This window comes from Anoplopoma fimbria, chromosome 24 (assembly GCF_027596085.1).
Source record: "Anoplopoma fimbria isolate UVic2021 breed Golden Eagle Sablefish chromosome 24, Afim_UVic_2022, whole genome shotgun sequence".
Lineage (NCBI taxonomy): Eukaryota > Metazoa > Chordata > Actinopteri > Perciformes > Anoplopomatidae > Anoplopoma > Anoplopoma fimbria.
In genome coordinates, this window is record NC_072472.1 from 16,210,049 (window position 1) to 16,233,467 (window position 23,419).

A 23,419-nucleotide genomic window follows, 5' to 3' on the forward strand; every position below is an offset into this window, starting at 1 on the left:
TCGGATGTATTACTAACGCGTCACTGCAGACATGAAAAATCCTTCGCTACCAACGCGTGTGATGGGCTAATTTAAATGTTAACGGTCGAATATCCAAGGTAACGCTGATCACTCCGTTCCTTTAAATCCGCATCCTCGAGAAAAAAAAGACCTTTGCCTCCGCGCTGCTACCGGTGCAGCGCGTTACGAAACCAGGCTGTTATATATAAATATATAAATATATATATATATATATATAATATATATATATATATATATCGCTTTCACACAAAACGGTCAGCGGGGGAAGACAAAAAATAAGCGATGAAAAGAGCCCGGTTTGAGGCAGGTATGAGACGGATATCCGCAGCTGCTTTTCTTCCCCCCGCGGCCGAGCATCAGAAGGGCCGTCCAATCTCACTCACTCCCCTGCCCTGTGCTCCCGTTCAACAGGGAGAAGAAAGGAAAAAGTGGACGTGGTGGTGGTAGTTAGGGGGTGTGCGTAGGGGGGGGGGTGTGTGCGTGTGTGGGTGGGTGCTGACCCTTCACAGTCACATGAGAAACACTGCACATGTTCAGTTATTCTTAAACAATAACCGGGAGCAGAAGACGCTCTGCCTCTTCCTCTGGTGCTGTCCCTGGTGCTAAAACTGCAACGTTCACATAGCAGTCGGTTTTTGTATCTCAAGGCAGGGTTTTTTTTTTTTTTGCTTGCAACCAGTTCATTAATGCAATGAGGAAATTCTACAAATGCAAGCATGGAAAATTCTAGCTCACATTGAATGCATCATCTTCAATCCACATGGGGTTGCAGCCAATTTGAGCATCTTACTGGTTGTCACTGCTTCATATTATCCAGCTATATTCTCTGTAACTGGTGACGATATATGAAAATGGGAATCAATATATAGGATGACGTCTTCTCCTTGGATTCACCTCATCAATGTCATTAAAATCATTCATTTTCCCTGGTAGTTTATACATTTACATAGTGTATATTCTATTATATTCATACTGTGTGATTACATTGTATGGATCCATTAAAACATGCCCCCCCCACACACACACATCAGCAGGGATTTACAAATCCTTTCTAGAAATAAAAAAACGACAAACACCGCAATCTTGATGTCCTTTTTTTCAGGTTTTCCACCACTGGTTTTAGCATTTTATCACTGGGAACTGCTGTTGCACTAAATTATTCCTGAGACACTATGCAGCACCTGGTCCGTGTGACATCTAGCAAGTCACCAAGATCTAGGTTATTCATAAAGCCCTGGAAGAACCTCATGCAAGAGACCCTCAAGACCAGTGTTTTCCCCTGTGCTTTCCTCTGTTGCACGGTATAGTAGGGTGAGCAGTGATTTGATGGTTCCTGCAGCTGAGTTAGAAAAGATCCAGAGGGACTCATTCATGCTGGTGGTCTGTAGACAGGCACCCAAACTCCAACACCTAAATTATATTTGTATCTTTGTGTTCACTGTGTCTGTCTCTCCATTGGGTGTGTATCTGTGAGCATGGGTGGTGCTGAACCAACAAAGTGGTAGTGGCGAGGGCTTTATGGGATGATGGGTCTCATGGAGAGGGCTGAGCAGTTTTGGAAAATAGCATGCTACTCATTATAAGCAGTTAGTGGTAATGAAACAGCTCTGCTGTGTTGTTTGTGTGATTTCAGTATATTGCATTTTTTTGCTGTAAGTGTATTATTGTAATTGAAGCTTTCTGAGTGGGCAGGATCTCTCCGACTGCAGCTATGGCGTCAATGGTTGCTATTGATTTGCACTATCAACACATTTGAGCAAATTTGTCAATGCTCAAAAATTTGTATTTCACTAAGCACCTTAGTCAACAGACTTATTTCAGCTGGGTTGATGGACAGCTGAACTAAAGTAAGGGACGGTTTAAAGGGGACCTTGTACCTCAAAGATGACCCTGTTGTTGATTTTTATGCCCTATCAGCTAGGTTTCTGAGATAAATCCTATTGTCTAAGCTTGATATCATAAACTCAAATAAAATGAGGGACAGTTGAAAAAGAACATTAACCATAATCTGCCCCAGTGATGTTGCTCATGGGCCAACTGACAGATTGTAGTTGTTATTGGCATGTGAATGTGTAAAACTGTAAACAGAGTATTTCTAACTGCTCTTGGGGAAACAACCCCCTATTAAGTTAAGGTAAAAAAAATGTTTTCAAAGATTTTGAATGACATTATGTTAACTGAAGTATTAAGAATTTTTGGATAGTTTATACTGTCAGATGCAATTAGACTATTTAACAAGGCTTTCCTTCTATACTCGGTCAGCTAACTTGGAGAGCTTAATTACACTAATGACACCCCATTGTTAAAACCAATTTCGAGTTCTGTTCTTGTAAATGATTAAGTGGAATTTGTAGAAACATCACATACTATTTTCATGCTGACTGTCAACTCTCTATCAAAACCAAGATAAACCATATTAAACCCGAACATTAAAAACAGGGAAAAGGTGGAAGAAAGCAATTGCTACTATTGTAGTTTAGCATACACAAACACATTTCATTTTTAATGCTGACAATAGTCGCTGGAACCTTCATGTATCAAGATACATTTTAATAGAATTACTTTTTAAAATATTAACGTATACTTTAATGTCATGTTTACCTCATATCCATTTTAATTCATATCTGACATTTATTTTGTTATCCAATTGTCTCGTTGTTTTATCTAAAATAATGTTTTTGGCAGCCTCTGGCATGACTGTACAAAAAAAGCCCTGTATAGCTGTCATTATCATCTGAGCAATACAAATTAAAAACTTGACTTATGTCCGTCTGGTACAAACTCTCCTTTTTAAAATTGGACAAACTCAAGTTCAGGTGGATTTACATTTGGATTCTTCAAGGTTACATTCCTGACACTGTACAGGCATGTTAAAGCTAAAAGAAAGGCATACAAAAAATCTGTAATTTGAGCTGTGGGTATGTGCAATAGTGCACACATAAAACCTGTTTACGCCCCCGGCCCAAGACCCCACCCCTGCTTACAGACCCACACCCCAGCAGAGAGCTCATCCACAATCCACCGTGACAAAGAGAAAGAGCTGAGTGCAGGATATAAGGCTGCCACTGGCTGCCAGAGTGTGTCCAGCACAGTGCTTTCTGCAGATTGCAGCAGTTTGAGCTAAAGCCCCTCTCTGTCTGCTCACTATAGATGGGACCCGTGTGGGTGGGGTCATCATTAGTGTGTGCAGTGACCAGGGTGGCGTTGGGGGGGGGCTTGCGTTTGGTAAAGTTGGTGTGACTGTATAGCTTCACAGGCGGATGGACATGATCTCTATTATCCCCCCCCAGCACAATGTGACTGATATTCCCAGCCTTAAATCTCAATCGCATGACTCCAATCCGGGTAAAGGTGGGGGTCTCCGAGCTGACCTTAAATAAAGTGTCTGAAGCTGGGACAGACACAAGCTTAAAGAGGCACAATTCACAGTCAACACTGCTGTTCCTCCTATAGCTTATACAGTTGCAGCCCCATTGTTAGAGTTCACTGTACTCCAAAGATTTACTTATTACCGCAGGCTAGATTACTTTTAGATCTGAACCCTGTTTTAAGAAATATAATTAATCTTTAAATGTTTATTTGCCTTTTATTTTACCCCTGTTGTTTTTTTTTTTCATTATTAGCAATGCTCTGATAACAATTCCTCATTCAAATTTGACTTCTTATCGGTCTCAGTAAAAAAGTTAGAGTTTAAATTGTTAGGGAGAGTTAATCTATTGATAAAACTTTAAATATAAGAGAGTCTATTTGTCATCAGTTCTAGCTGCCAATTTCTTCAGCACAGGCTCATGTAGAAAATCTATAATAAATTAGTTTAATAAATCAACCACTGTATACCAAGAAATCCACAGAAACACTTGAAAAAGGCTACAAAAGCACAAATATGGAAGGTGCGGACCGGTTGAATAGAGCTCTTTTCTTTCAACAGTGTAAAAATCAACCATTGCAATGGATTCTTCTAGTTGTCTGACATAAAGATGGAGCGACTGTTCAAACTATGGACTCAATTCAAATTTTAGATGTGAAATATGCATGTCATTAAAAAACATCATACTTATGCTCTGCTATGTCAAGTTTCTCCTCCAAAATTACAAAGACAACCAAAGCTGTGTTTCACCTACAAAGAAGAATGTTTCGTAGCTGCAGCCAACAGCCACCGGTACCATGTGGATCATAGTTTGGTCAGTGTGACCTACTAAAATGTATTTATATCCCTCCAACCACATTTTTTTAAGTCTACTCCCAAGGACAACTATGCTATTTCTGTTTCACTTCTTGCTCATCCTCTCTCTCTCCTGTCCCTTTTCTTATTTCTCCTTCTCCCTAAACTAGTTGCTAGAGGTCACCCTGCTGTTCCAGTTTAAAATTATACAATAATTCGACAGAATGAAACCAGGACGGTGAGCAATAAGGTGCAACGTGACTCACTGAGCTCACAGGATGAGGACCATCTATAGAAACAGACAGATTGTGAGTTATTACACCTGTTTCTTGGTGTACAAATCAGCAGACAAGATGTTTCTCATTCACTTAACATGAATCACATGATAACATTGTGGGCTCATTCACATGATGCTTGAGAGCATCTCCAGGTGGAAAATAATCTGTGGTTTAAAAAAAACACAACAAGTGAGGTTAGCAAATCCCAAACAGCCCTAAATGGCTAAATACATGGCACAAAGGGATGAAAGATAGAATTGCAGACCATTCGCACTTCTCATAATGTTGGATCCAAACGTTTTACTTCCTGAAACTATAATAATTATTATGTCAGATCAAAGACAGAGACCATTTTGTGAAATAAATACTTGAGTCTACTATGTATTTTTTTTACGTTTTTGAATATTGCACAGTGCAGTGGGTGATCAGTGTGGCAATAATGCTTAATGATTTCATAAGCACTGTGTTTATTCAGTATCACAATATAAGCATATTATCACCACATAGATGTGCCTGCACATGCCTGAATATAATCAAACAGGCGGACATGTTGTGAAACTATTTTATCCATCATGGTTCTACTAAAGAGGAAACTTCAGCAGTCAATCTGTAAAAATAGATTAATCCCGAAATGCACTCAATTTTAATTGAATAAATAAAACATCTACTTTATGTTTCCTCCACAGATTTGAAATAAAGAAAAATCAGCATGAAGGATGCATTTACTGTAATGCAGGAATGGTGGGACTCTGTATATTGACACCTTATCCATAGATTTTTTTTCTCACCCATACACCTCAGACATATAACTGTTATCATTTTTTAATCAGAGCTGACTACACTATAGTGCAGACATGATGGTGGTGTATACACAATTACATTGATGGAAAGCATGTTCAGTACTGTAAAGATGTACAAGCAGCCCCCTCTAGTGGAAAGGTCTTACGGATCATTTTACTCTGACGTAGTTCGATGTATTGATTTGGTTAGATGTTTGTTTGGTAACATCAATTAGAGCAATAGAGGCTCAATAAGTTAAACATACACTGTGGGACAGATTTTGTGACAGCAATAGTATTGTGTATAAGACAATGTAATAGTGCAGCAGGTTTGTGTGTACTTGATAAACGGTTGGTGCTCACACTTGTAATATTATGCTCTAATGGGCTACAAGAACAGGCAATTAAAAGGCTTTATGCTTTGTTTTTTTAGGGATGATGCATGCACACTGATGTCTAAATGGAAGGACTTTGTAATAGTGGATGCTGTTCTTCACCTTCAGTTTGTTTTTTGTATCTTAACAAATGATACAAATGTAGGAGTTACACTCACCATCCAATAAATAAATAAAAAAGCACTCCCAGAGGTTTGACAAGGTAGACGCTGTGCATTTAGGTATCCATTCATATATCATCCAACCGTCCATTATCTTTAACCGTTTATCCTGTTCATGGTCTCGAGGGGGTTGGACCCAAACCCAGCTGACATTGTGTAAGGGTACACTCTGGAAAGGTCATCAGACTATCGCAGTGCTGACACCGAGACAGACAACCATTCACGCTCACATCCACACCTACAGGTAATTTTGGGTCATCAGTTGACCTAAACTGCATGATTTTGGACTGAGGGAGGAAGCCTGAGAACCCAAAGGAAACCCAAGCTGACACGGTGTGAACATGCAAACTCCACACTGAGAAGGGCGGTCCAGCCCCGGAATCGAACCCAGGCCCCTCTGGCTGTGAGGCGACAGTGCTAGCCACCAACATGCAGCCCTCATTTGTGTACCGTTACTGTAATATTTTAAGTTATAAACTGTACAACATCTTCTGGGATTATTGTGGGCATCAGTGATCATTTTTCAATCAGAATGCTGTTGTAACAAATGAAAAGTATCACAATCAATTCACAATCTTGGTGTTGACTTCACAAACAACACATATTGTGATATAAAATATAAAATAACAAGCCATTAGTCTCTTTGAGCACAAAAAAGCAAGCAAAATTCTGAAGGAAGATCTGATCAATAAGTCCTAGCTCAGTGAGACACAGATAAATGCCTCGGTGGTGTTGTGACTAGTGGACTGTCTCAGCAGGAATGTTGCCTCATCGGTTTTCTCTTGTGTCTGCCTTTTTACAGCGTAGTTTAAGGACCATTTGTTGATCTCAAACTTTTTTAAATTCTAATTGGATTACATGATAAAGTGTGGAAATGGAGAAAGACGAAAGAGGACATCTGTGTTTTGTTTGTAGTATTAGGTGTATACGTGTAGCTGTCTTTCAATTCATAATCAAGATGCACAATTGTTTTTGAGTGATTAATTAGCATTTTAATAAGTGATGGCTTTTTAATTAGTTGAAGTCAATCAAGGGTTTATGTCACAGTCATTTGGATATGAAACATTTGGACCTGTCAAAACATGCACTTATCACATTAATTGCTGGAATGGGGCCATATTTAATTAGTTAAACTTTTGCTTTTCTGCAAGATCAAGTCAGAGTGTCTGCTGTAAAAAAGTTTTGGTAAACAAAGCTGAAGAGGAATCTATGCTGCTTATTTTAAGAACAAATAAAAGTGGACTGCTTTTTCATCGTGGTTTGAAGCATGTTTTTGCATAATTAATAACCAGTTTGGTTACATTTTCTATGACAACCATTTATGCATTATAAACATATCATAGTTTGTTATAATCTGCTAATAGAATTGTATAATTGCAGTTAAAAGTATTCATTTAATTCATACTTATTTAACACATTACAGAGCATTTTATAATGACTTATAAGGTCAGGTATCATAAGACTTGATGATTGTTGAAATTTTCAAAAGTCTCTATTCCTTTATCCGTAACTAACTAACCTCTACTTGCCCAGTTTTTAAAAGTGTTGTTGTTTAAAGTTTTTTTAAATTCCCAGTCCATTGCAATATCTGAAAATGTAAGCCTTTGTAATATCCTTTGGTTTTGTGACTGTTGTCCAGGCCATTATTCATAAATATATCTTCATTTTCTCAAATGTCTCTCGGTTTTTAAGGTTTTATAATTTCCCCACATACATTATTAAGGAAATAGACCAATCTTAATTTAGACAAGCTTTTGACTTTATTTGAGGCACTTTTTTGCACTCTGATCATGCTAAATATTGTAGAATATTTTGTGGCTAAACATTGCACACAAAAAATAATAAGGTTAATATATCATTATGCTTTGCTATGCTCTTCCATGTTCTCTATGACCATGTAGCTTCCCTCATCTTGTTTTCATCTTCGGGCTTTTGCTAATCTTTGTTCTTATCCTTTGGCTCCCTTTTATCATTTGGGGTCTTTGGTCACCCAAAGACAACAATTAATGAAAAAACACCATTATTGTGTATTCTATCCACTTGAATCCATAGCTGATTTTGGGATAAATACTTGCATTTTCTCAGTGGAGACTAATGTATACTTGTAAACATAAAGTATGGAGTCATCTTACCTCTTCAAGTTACCATTTGTTCCTGAATGCTGTCCCTCATCTCTTCTTTCGTCATCTTTGTTAACATCCTTGGTTTACTCTGGGGTATTTTGGCATTTGGGGTTTTATGTTTCTAGTGTCTCCTCTCACCTGTGTCCTCTCAATCCATCAGCAAGGAGAACTAGTAATGTTGTTGTAATATGAGATGGGAGGACTCCAAACAAAAATACTTTTAACAACAACTGCATCAATATGCCACCACGATAAGAAACATAAAGAATAAAGAGGCACTCAAAATATTATGTTTTATAAATTGCTTATAGACCGATTTAACTTTATTTTAAATGTCTAAAACTATTTTCTTTATATATATATATATATATATATATATATATATATATATATATATATATATATATATATATATATATATATATATATATATATATATATATGTACCCCTGGTATGGACAGTTTTGTTTGTACATACTCTTTCTGTATCTATGTTTTCTTAAATAACAAATAGAAATAAATCTGGTAATTTGGCCGCCCATTCTTTGCCTACCTAACATGCTTATCCAGTCTGTCATCCAGAGCACTAGGTGGCTTCTCATTGGCTGAGAAGACGAGCGTCAAACCTACGAACAAACGCTCTGGGAGCAGTCTCCAAGATGAGACGTTTACGGAACGGTTTGAGTGTACCTCCAATACTAATATCTCCAATATGTACCTCGTGTACATTATTCTAACGATATGCTTATGTTACTTTTACCTGACATGCATAAAACAAAACATTTCATCCAAATTCATTTAGCATATTAAGGAACATGCAGTGGATATTTCTGTAATGTGTTTTTTCAGCATGCCCATCAAAATATAATGAATTTAATTAGATATGTTTTTGCTGCAAAGTCTAATTGAAATTCAGAAAGAAATGCTGGCTATTGTTAGAAAAATAGTAAACATTAATAAAAAAAGAAAATAGGTTTAATTTTTGGACATATAATACGATTACAAAATTAATACACGTGAAAATAAATTAATTGACTCTAATTCTGTAGTAATCAATATATCTGCCTTGGAGTTATCGAGAACACCGCATTTTGTTGCGATTAGCAGATAAGTAGCGTTTACCAACTTTGTTTCGGAATTACGGGTTTTCGAGGAGCTCTTGAAGTGCTCCAATGTCTGCACGCTGATCCATCGTTAGTGTGTGTACAGTATATAACAAGAGGAGTCCTCTGCCATGAAGGACAGGTCGGACTGCTAGCAGGCCGGGTAACTCAGCCGGACAGCCGCGATGGACTTCGTGCTGAGCGGGGCGGCGGCGTGCGGCGCCTGCCTGTTCACCAACCCGCTGGAGGTCGTCAAGACGCGAATGCAGCTTCAGGGAGAGCTCAAGAGCCGGGGCTCCTACCAAGTTTACTATCGCAATGTCTTCCACGCGTTTTACACCATCGGCAAAGTGGACGGACTGGCCGGTTTGCAGAAAGGACTGGTGCCCGGGCTGGTGTATCAGTTTTGTATGAATGGAATCAGACTCGGCTCGTACGCCGTCATTGAGTCCTCTGGATACATCCACACTAACGGGAGGGTCAGCGCGGCCAAAACCACGTTAGCAGGGGCTGTGGCCGGGGTGGTGGGAGCCGTGATGGGAAGTCCCGTGTACTTGGTCAGTAGTTGGCTCTATTGTAGCATGAGTAGGCTTGACTTTGTTTTCTTTGTGCTGTTCCTTTTTAAGGTTTCTCAGCATTGACATTTCAAGGTGAGCTGTCACTTGTAACTTTGGAGAAAAGTAAACACAAATTGTCTCCATTGATTGACAGGTTAAGACTCATCTGCAGAGTCAGTCTACCTCCTCGATTGCAGTGGGTCATCAACACAAACACCAGGTAACAAAATAACCCCTTGAGATGGTGTTCAATATGAGTGGCAGGCATCAACAGATTTGTGTTTTCCTCCTCTTGCCAGGGGATGATCCACGCTCTGGCAGCCATCTACAAGCAGCATGGCATTCTGGGACTGTGGAGGGGCTCTAGTGCTGCTGTACCAAGGGTCAGCGTGGGATCAGCTGCACAACTTTCCACCTTCTCCTCCTCCAAGGAGCTTGTGGTTGACCTAGAGGTTAGAATATTTTACTGCTCCCTGAGAGGGCTGGCTGAGGGTTAACCGCTGCTCATCCAAATTCAGTGGTGTTGTGTGGAAACAGGCTGACTAGAGGAATGTTGTCTCCCCAGTCTTCCACCGCATGTGGACGTTATTCTTATGACCACAGTGTTCAAGAATAAACATGTCTGTTTTGGGGGTCTTGTACAACTCACAGAGAGCTGCTGTGATTCGCCAATGGGCCGAAACTTAACAAGTAAGAATTCTGATATTTAAAAAAAACAAATGTGCTGATTCCAGCTCCAAATTTTTTTAAATTTACTGCCTTTTCTTGGCTTATATATTAGTCTGCTAAATAAATATATTTTGGACTCATGATTTAAAAAAAAAAGCAGCTTGGAGAAGTCACATTGGACTCTTTGAACTTGCCATTGGCATGTTTCTGTAAGGTATTTGCTGATATTATCTTAAGTCTACACTGGTCTAGATGCTAGACTAGGCAATTCATTGAGAAAACACTCATTGATAATAAAAAAATAATTAATTGCAGGCTTGAGGAGAGGTTATTTGTAGTCAGTTGCCATGTCATTGTGGCGCTGACAAAGCATTGCACTCTTCTGGAATAGAAATTCGACACCATTCATTGGCCCCCCTCCCTAAAAACATGGAGTTTACACAACTAGTGCACCAGTTTAACGGTTGCAAGTTGCTGCTGACCTGGCTCTAGTTCAAAAATGTATTTTATACTCAAAGCCAGAACTAAAACACATATTAGTGAAATGTATAATATTGACAGATCTGCAAAAAAATTCAGAGAAGAATCTTGACATTCTGGTTTTAAGTTTTCATGTACTTCTTTCTTGATTGACCCCGGACTTTGTTTGAATTGGCTGGCGGGTGAGTGAGGGTGCAAGTAAAAGGCCTTTAAAAAGGTAAAAATGATGTACTGCTGTGTTTTATGTCCATTGTTATTTATTGTACCATCTTTATAAAAAGGTCATACCAATTTCCTCTCCTTTGCGTAATAGAGATTATTTTTTATATACTTTTGTGTACATCAGGTTCGCTTAGAAAACATCTTTGACTGGAACTTCTGGGGAGTGTGTGTGTGTGTAACAGAATAACTTATAGTAGTCATCCTTCTGTTACATTGCATATAAGAAATCATGACCAGTTAAAATAGGATCTTGATGATGATATACTGCTCTAGTGTGCTGCATCCTGTCTTTTCTCACTACTAACATACTGCAACTAGAGCCTCTCATATGCTTATGGTCTTCTATGCTTATCCTTATGTTATTTCTCTTTTCCCTAAGCTGTTCCCAAAGGGCAGCTGGTTGGTGGCACTAACGGCCGGCATGATCAGCAGCGTGGTGGTGGTGATGGCTATGACGCCTTTTGATGTAGTGAGCACACGGCTCTACAACCAGCCTGTGGATCATTTGGGCAAGGTGAGGAGAGAGACTGATATGTTAAAGTTATACGTCTTTAGGTTTTCGTCATCAAACCCCTTTTTGGAACCATGTATGTAATGTTGATGTTTCTTCTGCAATAGCTATTCAGCGTTTACCTTGCATGGCAGCTCAATTCTCGCGATGTCGCCTGTCACACAAATATCCATCTAGTCAGGCTTCAAGTGATACGTTTGTGTAGCGAGAGCTGGTATTCCCAATAAAATAGCCTAGGTAACTTAATGGACTGTAAAATCCAACACATGGTTGGTAAAATATATATGGTGTGTGTCTATTTGTGTGGTTACCAAAAAAGTGAGGTACTCTTTTAAGGAATACAACTCGTAAGAAGTGACTGATAAAAAAAAAAGGAGAGCTCAAACACTCATCAATACAGCCTTTGAAATTTAGCGGATCAAATCTAGGCTGACTTTTTATTTCTCATCTTTTAGGGGCAGCTTTATAAAGGATTTGCTGACTGCTTCTCTAAGACCCTAAGGAAGGAAGGCTTGATGGGACTCTACAAAGGCTTGGGAGCTTCTTATTTCCGGCTCGGCCCACACACCATTCTGTCTTTGTTCTTCTGGGATGAACTGCGCAAACTGTACCAGCAGTTCAGATAACACCAGGAGAATGGGTAACTCATTAAGCTCTGAGTGCTTAGGCTAAATGAGTCCTGATTTAATGAGGATGCTGTTATAAGGTTAAAGAAAAAACAGGAGTTGGCCGTCTTTCTTGATGGGAAAGAGAAAGGGCAAAGGTCACATTTTACACTCCAAAAAGAAAACATTAGTATCTAGGAAGAAGGTGAAAATGTAAAAGCCTCATATGTACACAGATATCATGATAACCTGCATAGGAACTTAAAGGATAACGTAATACTGTATGTCAAGCACTTGGCTATGCCATTCAAAAATATATAAATAATCTACCCTGGCCATAATTCTCTAACCTCTGGAGAAAGCATGAAATGTGGCCCACAGTTTGAGAAAATGAATGGATTGTGCCAACAGCCACAAGAGTGCCACAAAAACTCTAATATAAAATGCTTGGTCCAAACTTACCAGGTGGCAGCTGCTCCATGCTTCATTTTTAACTCATCACACTGGCAGTAAAATGTATCTTTGACTGTATTAATGGGACAAGACTACCTCCAAGTTCTTTATGATTTTACTTTGTAAGTTTAGAGCCAGAGACTGTCGTACCTACATGTAGAAACAGAGTGCAGTGCATCTTAAACACCAGCATTTCTTAATGCTTTATGTTTGCTTATTTTTATAGGGATGGATGCAAAAATCCAATTGTTACTGAAAAGATTAATGTCATATAGCATTTGCCTATAGCCTGAGCTAATTTGCATCGCTTACGCTTTTCTAAAAGAATAATTACATAGTGCAATAGAGAAAACATGATGAAACCCAAACAATGAATAGATTAAACTAATTAACAGAGCAAAGTTTCACTGTGTCACTGGGCCCCTTTAAGAGACTAGTTATATATTGACACGTGTTTTATGAAATATAAAGAAGATTTGATAACCGATACATTTATTTTATGTTGCTGGGGGTTAACCTACCTGTTAACTGCAGAAATGTCTGTTTATAGTATATCTTCATGATTGATATTAAAACTATTTAAACTAAAAAATGAAATAAATTGTGTCATTGATATTAATATTTACTTTCTAACAATTAGTTTATTCATCAAATTTGGGCCAAACCTTCCATTTGTTTAGTTCACATCAAGCCATAAACAATTTGATGCCTCCCTAAAAACAAAACCAGATTGGAAACCAGACTGTGTTAACAGTAACTGGCTAGAATGACAGCCTCAGTCAGATGTTATTCAGGGGTGAGAAGCATTAACAATTACACCGGATTCTTTACATTGTTTATGTAGCCATGCCATTGTGAAAACGCCATTTTTGTTAAAGAAATTTGTGTGAATGGAAACCTGTTAGGTGGTCTACAATGATTACAAATGGAATAGTTAATGGTTAGTTTATATAATTTAAGAGCCTAATGAAGTAAGAAGTCTACAATTAAAGAAAGGTTGGGAAAGGACTGATGATAATGTCAAATACAAGCAAAATGCTAAATGACGTTTTGATACTTTACATGTCTTTGGCTTTGCATCCCTAAAGACCAAGCATTATTCAAAGGACAATATAATTAACCTTTATTTAAACCTGTATTTTGAGTAAAGCTTTTTCCTTTAGAAACCATGTACACATGCATCAGTGTTTGTTTTTAATAGCGGAAATTGTAGTTTTAACTCCTGAGACCTGTTAGCTTTTCTGAGACTGAATTACAGGATGGTCTTTGTGTTAGCTGGGCCATTATGGCAGTTCTGTGCTTTGGATATTTAACTTTGTCATTCAGAAAGTCAGCTGTGTGAAAATGCAAACATAATGAAATAATAGACTCAGGTGGAAATGTAGGAGGCCGTGTTTTTTATGTACACACAGATAATGCGTTTCTGCGCCTAAGGCCTTTTTACGGTCCTGACAAAGGTGACTGAAGGTAACAGTTCTGTTTGTTCTTTTATTTTATTACCAAATGTTCAGAGACAATAATTCACAGTATCATTAAATTGAGTTCACTGTACAGTTCAACAGGTGTGCAAGTGAGAAAATCCATAAATGTGCAACAGTAAAAATGCATAAAAGAAAGTGTTTTATTATAGCTGGTGAGCCACATCACCAGTATTAAAGTGTTGAGTCGAATGGAAACAAACAGGTAACTGCCAAAACAAACACTGTTAATGTGTTATTGGCTGCCTCAGTCACCTCAGTGAAATGTTTGCAGTGTTACTGAGCAACACTGAACATTTTGTTCACGGTGGCTGGCATTAACCTGAAGCTCAGAGGCCAGTCGAAAGAGCGCTCATGAAAGGATTTTACATGGTTCACAGGTTCTAGTATATTCCAAATCCTATATATAGGTAAAAATGGTTGTTTTAATGATCATCATAATGACATTATTTACTGGAGCTACTATAGCAGCCTCTCATGAAGCTTTCCCCTAATTGCTCTCATTGTGACTTCAAGGTTGATGGTGTTCAATCTCTTAGACCTAAGTGGAAAAATTATTGACAAGGACCCAACCCTCAATGCTTGAGTGCGAGATGCTGCGAGGGAAATCTGACATGACATGAATGCATCATCAGCAGGATGTACTTTCAATCACAGAGGAGTGAGTATCGGTGAAACAGAAAGCTTGCAAATCAGCCTGTGCCTGCTGCATGACTCTTCCACAGTTTAAAACCCTGTGTTAAAAATTACTCAAACTAGTGAAAGACTTATAATGCAGCTGACGCCTACAAATGCCATTTAAAGGTGTGCTCCCCCTCAGAGTGAAGTATTTCTTACTTAAACCACTTGAGAGCACGATAATGGGACACTAACTCCAGAAATACAAATTTAAATGTATAAAATGATTAAATAGCATGTCAAACAAGAATTCGAAATTACACAGACACACAGCACACCATGTTCTTTAAAGTAGAACTGAGTATAACACACAGGCACTTTTGTACAAAAAGACACTGAAAACATTTCATGTTACATCTGTGCTGTATTTGAGTCCCTGATATGCCAACATCTGGCGAAGAATCACATCCCAATTCTTGAATGACAGGAAGGATTTACATATTATGGAAGTGTTCATTTGTCACCGACCACCACCTCTACTCACTCTTCTTCTTAGTGGTGGCGGTGCTGCTCCTGTAGCAGAGAACCTGGGCCAGCAGGACACAGCTGAGACCGGCTGACAGTGTATGAGACAGAGTGGTGAACAAGCTTCCTGTCTCCTACAAGACAAAAGTTCGAAACAGTTAGTAAAGACAACAATGACAGATTGGAATAGTGTAAAATGTGCGGTTGTGCAGCTATGTTTGTGTTTGTGAGTTAATCCTGATTGCATACCTGTAGAGACACAAAGATGACCCCCAGAGATCCTGCCCACGACAGTAACACTGACAGAGTCGACAGTTGGCCCGTGTGGCCGTTACAGTGGTTAGTTCTAGCTTGGAGAACCTGGAAACAACAAATCCGGCAAATACATTCACTCTCCTGATAGATTTGCACTGTGCATGATCGATTCACGGTTCACAGATCTTGTTAATTGTAGGACATTGACAAGATAAGCCATTGTGTTGCTACCTTGCTTGCAATTAAAGCTCCCAAACTGGAATCCTGCATCACTGAGGCAACTGCTGCAGCTGCGTAGGAGCCCAGAAGGAACATTACTCCCCCATAAGCCAAGAGGAACAGCATCCCTGCCAAGCAAGCATAAAACAGGATTGAATGAGGAGCTTCATGCACAAGTAAAAACATTCTGTGCAAGGAACACTGAAAGTTATACCAAGAATGTTCACTTACAAAATCAACAGTGATCAGACAAAACTTTGACTTTTTAAACAATCATCTCAACCTATAAAATGAGAAATGCTCTCTATCAATGTGTTTTAACAGAAGTGTAATTGTTTTTCTAACAAAAAGTATCTGTGAGAAGTTTATGAGTGGAGATGTAACACCACAAGGTGGCGCTCCAGGAGAACACGGACCAAAAATGAAACGAAGACTGTGAGTGACAGTGACAGTAGCTGATACTCTATTCTTCACAGTCAGCATAAGATATTAAAACAATGAGACCACACACATACATTTTTTGTAGCCTGTTTCTGAACTATGAGATTTTCTTTTCAGTTACTCAGATATAATATGCTCCATATATCATGGGCTATTCCAAATACATTTTATATAAAAATACACACAGGTGATTAGTTATACTCAAAAGGCTGGCGTACAGAAGTTAACTTCAGTGTAGTAGAAGTCATAATTATTGCAACTAGTTGATTTTTATCTTATTACTACACATTTTCCTCATTTGTGCTTGGACGTGCATTTTAACATAACAGTTTTCAGCCTGTTGTAGCTTTGTACACTTTATCATAACCTGTGAAATTACTTAATGCTTCCTAAATAGAATGAATGTACTGAAAACATGGCCTGTATGGCTGGTGCAAAGTGTAAGTGGTGCTTTTTAACAGTTTTCAAGGATTTACACAGAGCCACAGAAAGGAAGAGGGAAGTGAAAGTATTTAGAGACCTTTAGAGTTTTAGTTTTTTTCTATGGGATTTGTTGACAATAACAAAAAAAAAATTATGCCAGACTTAGAAAAATGTGCATGTGCAGATTTATGTGCTAACCTGTGAGGGTGTCACCACGATAATGCAGGATGAGGAAGATAATTGCTGCTGTCTGGGCCAAAGTGAAGAGCCTGTCACTCCAGGCGCTGTAGAGCAGTTAATGTTAAACACATGGAAGGTACATGCTGTCAGCTGCAAAACAGAAAAATAACGCAAAATGAAGTGTTTAGGCTACGTCTTTTAAACATTTATTTATCACCAGTGCATATTCATAAATCATAAGCAAACTGAGAAAACTGGTAAAAAGTTACTTTAAGCCTGAACATGTTAATGACGTTGGTTTAATTTCCAGCATCACACAGATGAACTGCTGAACTCTAGACACTGGGGTGTCTAGAGTTCAGCATGGTGTCAGAGAGAAGTCAGAACGTTGCAAAAGTATTTGGACCGTTGCAACATGATTATGAAATGAAACATGTGACTCTGATGTACCAGTAAATCAGCATGGACCGAGAATAATTAAATTTTCCCAAATACATACAAGAGTGGGTAGTTGTTGGCAATGGCGTACACAACAGGACACGAGAAGGCATACAGCTGCAAGATGACTGAGGTCAGACTCAGGCCCTCTGCACTTCTTCTCCACAGTATCTTCAACAGCTGAGGCAACTGTGCTGCAGGGAGGAGTAAAGACAAGCATCATATAGTAAATTAGTGGGTTTGGTGGTTGTGTCCAAATTAGCATCAATGTAAACAACAAGTGAAACATTGCAATTATGGACACAAAAACGTCTTATTGTCCATATATAGTAGCATTTACTACTTCATGTTAGTGTGGTTTAGTTCAGTTTCCCAGTGATATGTGGAAATGTCCGTACTTCTGCATAGATGACATGTAAATGCAGTGGTTTCTCATGTTATCTACACTGGTACAGCAGTATCAGTTTACCAGAGCACGATCAAACAAAACACTTGTAAAGAGATCCAATCAATACGGATTAATCATTATGGGGAGAAGAGACACCTTTGTTAGTTGTTTTTGTTAGTGATGGCCTGCTGCTGCTGTCACGTGATTAAATCAGATTTAAGGTTAGGCTTCTTACCCAGAAGAGCGTCCAGTAAGATCCAAAATCCGACAACTCTTTTCATGATAAACTGTAGGCAAGGCACTGCGACATAAAAGAGAAATATTAAAACAATATTGCTGGATAAGGGACGTGTGACTATGTCTTGTTTTTGTAAAAGAGTAAAGGAAATAGCGGCCCAAACAAAGAGCATATCACAGTTTTAGGTTACAAAAACAAAAAGGTTACAACGTTGAGAGGAGAAAACATCTTGTATACAGTCTATGGGAGGAACCCGCACCCCCACCTCCCACTGCACATCTGGAAAGACTGGTCCGCACCACTTCACGCGCTTACTTAAGTTAAACACATTTCACCACGACGAGCCTCACCGTTCACTTGAAAGTTGACAAAAATCCTCTCGTAACATTTTTCTGGCATTAAATAGGTAACCAGGAAGTCTTTGGAGGTAGACGTGGCCATGGTGGGTCAGCTGTAGCCGGGACTGAGCTGACGTTGCTCCTCGGTAACAGGGGGAGGTGTTCAAAGGTTCCCCAATATCGACGGCGGAGGCCAAACGAGGACACAGAGCCAAGACCGTAAGGTGTCATCTCTGAGGGTCATGTAGTCCGGAAGTCCACCTAGTCTCCTATTTATTTTTTTTGATGGAAAAATGTGTTCCCCTTTACATTTTTTAAAGGAAAATATTCATTGATAAATTTGTGAAGAAAGTCTATATACATACTATATTTAAAGACACACTCCAGACAGGTTTAAAGAAGTTTAAAAATACTCAGCTTTGAATAGGCTATAGTGATTTGCGTCTCTAAGGATTTTTTTCCCACAAGAAAGTTCAATCACCATCTAAAAAATATTTAAATTTAAAAATAAAAAAACTAATCTACCAATGGATGGATTACTGAACTGGTCTAGCATGTACAGGCCCAGGAGTTCCAAAATGTCACTCAAGAAGACACAAACCAACCAGGAAGAAACTCAAAATGAGCTATATCATGCAATATGAGGCTACAAACTGGTGCAACTACAAAGAGACACATGACAACAACAAAAAAGGAGGTGAAACAACCTACACCGTCTTCCTCAAAACCCAGAATACATGAACATACAAATATTATTTATCTCATTAATCTAACTTAGAAGATGTTTCCTACAAGCTTCCACACATCTGTAAACTGCGTAGTGGATTGGATTCCAAACTTGTGACGCACACACGTGTTCATCTCACTGTTAAGCTGCAAAACTTTTCCCTCTTCTGAAGATGAATGTGAAAACAGTCTTCTAATGTAAAACACTGCACATACATTATTTAGCACACTGAAGTTTGAACAGTGACACATTTTCATTTCAATATACATGAGTGCATGTTTTCTAGGTCTTTTGTTTCCGTTTTGTTTCTTTTACCCTTTTTTATTATTTTTTAATATATATTTTTTCTCCTGAAGCAATCTGAATCTTGATCGATTAAAAGAGCTATATTAAATAAACCTTACTCACATATTACATAAACAAGAGATCATTTCCATCTTTAAACAAGCTTTTAGTCATCGAATTTATTGTTTTTCTGTCATGTTTGATGCATTTGATTGCCGGTTTGATAAAATGTAAAATGAGACGCCTCAGTTAGGCCTCTAAAAAATATAAGAATTATCTAAATAGGAAGGCTCAGTAGTAACTCTTTCAAGGGATACAATTCTACTTAGTATACAGGGGTTTAGTGTTATGGAACATTGAAATACAGTGGGTACGGAAAGTATTCAGACCCCTTTAAATTTTTCACTCTTTGTTTCATTGCAGCCATTTGCTAAAATCGAAAAAGTTCATTTTTTTTTTCGCATTAATGTACACTCAGCAACCCATCTTGACAGAAAAAAACAGAAATGTAGAAATTTTTGCACATTTATTAAAAAAGAAAAACTGAAATATCACATGGTCATAAGTATTCAGACCCTTTGCTGTGACACTCATATTTAACTCACATGCTGTCCATTTCTTCTGATCCTCCTTGAGATGGTTCTACTCCTTCATTGGAGTCCAGTTGTGTTTAATTAAACTGATTGGACTTGATTAGGAAAGGCACACACCTGTCTATATAAGACCTTACAGCTCACAGTGCATGTCAGAACAAATGAGAATCATGAGGTCGAAGGAACTGCCCAAGGAGCTCAGAGACAGAATTGTGGCAAGGCACAGATCTGGCCAAGGTTACAAAAGAATTTCTGCAGCACTCAAGGTTCCTAAGAGCACAGTGGCCTCCATAATCCTTAAATGGAAGAAGTATGGGATGACCAGAACTCTTCCTAGACCTGGCCGTCCAGCCAAACTGAGCAATCGTGGGAGAAGAGCCTTGGTGAGAGAGGTAAAGAAGAACCCAAAGATCACTGTGGCTGAGCTCCAGAGATGCAGTAGGGAGATGGGAGAAAGTTACACAAAGTCAACTATCGCTGCAGCCCTCCACCAGTCAGGGCTTTATGGCAGAGTGGCCCGACGGAAGCCTCTCCTCAGTGCAAGACATATGAAAGCCCGCATAGAGTTTGCCAAAAAACACATGGAGGACTCCCAAACTATGAGAAATAAGATTCTCTGGTCTGATGAGACCAAGATTGAACTTTTTGGCGTTAATTCTAAGCGGTATGTGTGGAGAAAACCAGGCACTGCTCATCACCTGCCCAATACAATCCCAACAGTGAAACATGGTGGTGGCAGCATCATGCTATGGGGGTGTTTTTCAGCTGCAGGGACAGGACGACTGGTTGCAATTGAAGGAAAGATGAATGCGGCCAAGTACAGAGATATCCTGGAAGAAAACCTCCTCCAGAGTGCTCAGGACCTCAGACTGGGCCGAAGGTTCACCTTCCAACAAGACAATGACCCGAAGCACACAGCTAAAATAACAAAGGAGTGGCTTCGGAACAAGTCTGTGACCATTCTTGACTGGCCCAGCCAGAGCCCTGACCTAAACCCAATTGAGCATCTCTGGAGAGACCTGAAAATGGCTGTCCACCAACGTTCACCATCCAACCTGACAGAACTGGAGAGGATCTGCAAGGAAGAATGGCAGAGGATCCCCAAATCCAGGTGTGAGAAACTTGTTGCATCATTCCCAAGAAGACTCATGGCTGTACTAGCTCAAAAGGGTGCTTCTACTCAATACTGAGCAAAGGGTCTGAATACTTATGACCATGTGATATTTCAGTTTTTCTTTTTTAATAAATTTGCAAAAATTTCTACATTTCTGTTTTTTTCTGTCAAGATGGGTTGCTGAGTGTACATTAATGCGAAAAAAAAATGAACTTTTTCGATTTTAGCAAATGGCTGCAATGAAACAAAGGGTGAAAAATTTAAAGGGGTCTGAATACTTTCCGTACCCACTGTAGATTATCCAAAAACTGTAGGCTTTATAATAGTTGAACAAGTTCCATGTATACATTTAGATACTTTAAAAGGGAAATAAGGTATAAATCAAGGATGGATTTTTCTCCCGATTTAAGTAAGACTACAACGCTTGTTGGACTAAAATTACTCGAACAACTATTATTTACACAAAAAAGAGGTCACTAAAGTACATGTAACAGAAATTCACCGTCATAAGTGGGACTTCTCTTCTCTGAAAACAGGAAGGATTTGAGCAAAGACCTAATGAACAAGTAGTTGTACAGCAGTTTTCACTCTGACAACATGTGCACTGGAAAATGCTCCCGTTGCATCGGTGTTAGTCTGTTCCCATTGGCGCTCATATCCATCATCTGTAACATCGTGTTGTTCTTTCCTGGCGGAGACATCAAGTATGCCAAAGACGGGCACATTACCGAGGAAGTGAAGTACATGGGGGGACTCGTTGGCGGAGGTTTAATGGTGAGTAATCTGTTACTGAAAGGTGTGGCTCTGGACTAAAGGTTCCTACAAACTTGTTTCTGAAATGTGCAGCCTCAAATAAAACACTTCTTTACATATTATATATTATTTGTTTATTGGTTTTGCAATAGTAATTTCATCTGTTCAGGGCCCTTATTTTGTATTCTCTTAATTTAACACTTCAAATCAATTGCATTATTCATTAGTGTCATCACATACCACATATTGCATGGTATTGTCAGGAGGTACCTATTAGCTATTTTTATCATGGTTTACAGATGCTGCATTTAATTCCCTATCCTTCAACTGTGTACCACCACAGGTGCTGATCCCAGCAATTTACATCAACTTCACTGGAGAACAAGGTTGCTGTGGAAACCGTTTCGGGGTAAGACTAACTCAGACATGTCAGGTGCTTGGTAAAAAAGAAAAAAAAAAAAAGTAAGCAACCCTAATAAGAACACCTTGAGTGAAGGTTATTTAATCAAACTGTTATTTCTAAGTTTAAGAAGAACTGTCACACTAAACTACTGTAGATTTAAGTGTTTGATGGAGGCCAGTCAAGCTGAGAATTACGCAATAAGAAAATAAAATATATTTGCTGCATAATGCTGCATCACCTTTGCACAACATTTACTCTTGAGATAGGTATGATAATGCACAACCACCAAGACTCTGCACAGTCTATTTTTCCTTTTCTTATTTTCAGAAAGAACATTTATTTGTAAGTTCAAGTTCTGGGAAAAATATTCATCTTTCAGTTTAGAAATACAAAATCCCACCACAATATTTCAACATTACAATTTCTAAACTTTGATGTAATTTCCCCTCTGCGGAAAGTATTCAGTATGACCTTTTCTTATCATTTGCACTCCTGCAGATGTTCTTATCCATTGCATTCGCAGCAGTGGGGGTGGCCGGCGGCCTGTACAGTTTCATCGTGGCAGTGGTCGGTATTGGAAACGGGCCCTACTGCGTTGTTAATGGGACTTGGACGACACCTTTTAAAAACAGGTAACAAACAGAAGTATCTTTTTGATGACAAGCACTACGGAGTTGTGGTTCCTAATAACACTCTTCTTTTACACAGTAATGCCACCTACCTGACCGAGAAACACTCTTGGGGAATGTGCACAGAGCCCAAGGACGTGGTGCAGTTCAACAGTGGATTGTTCTTTACCCTGATTGTGACCAGCTTACTGCAGATGTTGCTCTGCGGCATACAGATGATCAACGGCCTCTTTGGCTGCCTGTGTGGTGCCTGCATCAAAAATGAGGTTAAGACAAAGAGGCTGCTCTTCAGTACACCATGTTGTTGAGTCCGATATCTCTCACATTAGTTATAACTTTAGTATCCCTCACTTTCGTTTAATTGATTTATTTTGTCGTTTGTTTTTTATCTTACAGGAGGCATAAGTTCCAGGTCTGGATGGTGAAGATGCAATCATATGACAACTGTCAACTGTTGATTGGCGCCCCCTTCTGGAACATTGCATTTCATGATGCTTCACACTTAAGGTGTGGTGTGATAAGAGCACGGTATTAGATAGAATTCATGCTAATTACATGATCAAGTTTTAATAAATTGGCTTACAATAAAAGCTGCTGATCCACTTCTACAGTTCTCTGTCATGTTTCATCATATCTAATGTCTATTGTACAACAAGAATAAATATCAATTAAGAATGTAACAACATTTATATCAAATGTTTCAGCCATGACAGGGCTAATTATAGACCATTTACCACGAATGTCGAATTCATAACCCAAACGTCCTGCCTCAAAATGGGGACTCTTGCAGGATGTTTACTGCTACAAAATGTTTTGGCTTTTAAGAAAGTGACTTTATCTCATGATCCATCTCCC

General features: G+C 38.9%; 3 protein-coding genes across 3 annotated transcripts; 2 read left to right on the forward strand and 1 right to left on the reverse strand.

Annotated features, from left to right (window-relative positions):
* Nucleotides 1–9,106: 9,106 nt before the first annotated feature.
* Nucleotides 9,107–13,045, forward strand: slc25a35 (solute carrier family 25 member 35). The gene is made up of 5 exons (XM_054626299.1): nt 9,107–9,579; nt 9,734–9,799; nt 9,879–10,031; nt 11,330–11,464; nt 11,917–13,045. The coding sequence occupies exons 1-5, from the start codon at nt 9,208–9,210 to the stop codon at nt 12,085–12,087; spliced, it is 897 nt and encodes a 298-aa protein (XP_054482274.1). The 5' UTR covers nt 9,107–9,207; the 3' UTR covers nt 12,088–13,045.
* A 772-nt stretch (nt 13,046–13,817) lies between these two features.
* LOC129113778 (mannose-P-dolichol utilization defect 1 protein-like) lies at nt 13,818–18,251 on the reverse strand. The gene is made up of 7 exons (XM_054626248.1): nt 18,073–18,251; nt 17,720–17,785; nt 17,158–17,290; nt 16,677–16,762; nt 15,627–15,742; nt 15,390–15,500; nt 13,818–15,274 (listed from the first exon to the last, which is right to left on the reverse strand). Exons 1-7 carry the CDS (start codon nt 18,161–18,163, stop codon nt 15,152–15,154), a joined length of 726 nt encoding a protein of 241 aa, XP_054482223.1. The 5' UTR covers nt 18,164–18,251; the 3' UTR covers nt 13,818–15,151.
* Nucleotides 18,252–21,326: 3,075 nt separating this feature from the next.
* Nucleotides 21,327–23,161, forward strand: LOC129113776 (transmembrane 4 L6 family member 4-like). The gene is made up of 5 exons (XM_054626247.1): nt 21,327–21,553; nt 21,876–21,941; nt 22,434–22,567; nt 22,644–22,830; nt 22,961–23,161. The coding sequence occupies exons 1-5, from the start codon at nt 21,377–21,379 to the stop codon at nt 22,967–22,969; spliced, it is 573 nt and encodes a 190-aa protein (XP_054482222.1). The 5' UTR covers nt 21,327–21,376; the 3' UTR covers nt 22,970–23,161.
* The last annotated feature ends 258 nt before the right edge of the window (nt 23,162–23,419 follow it).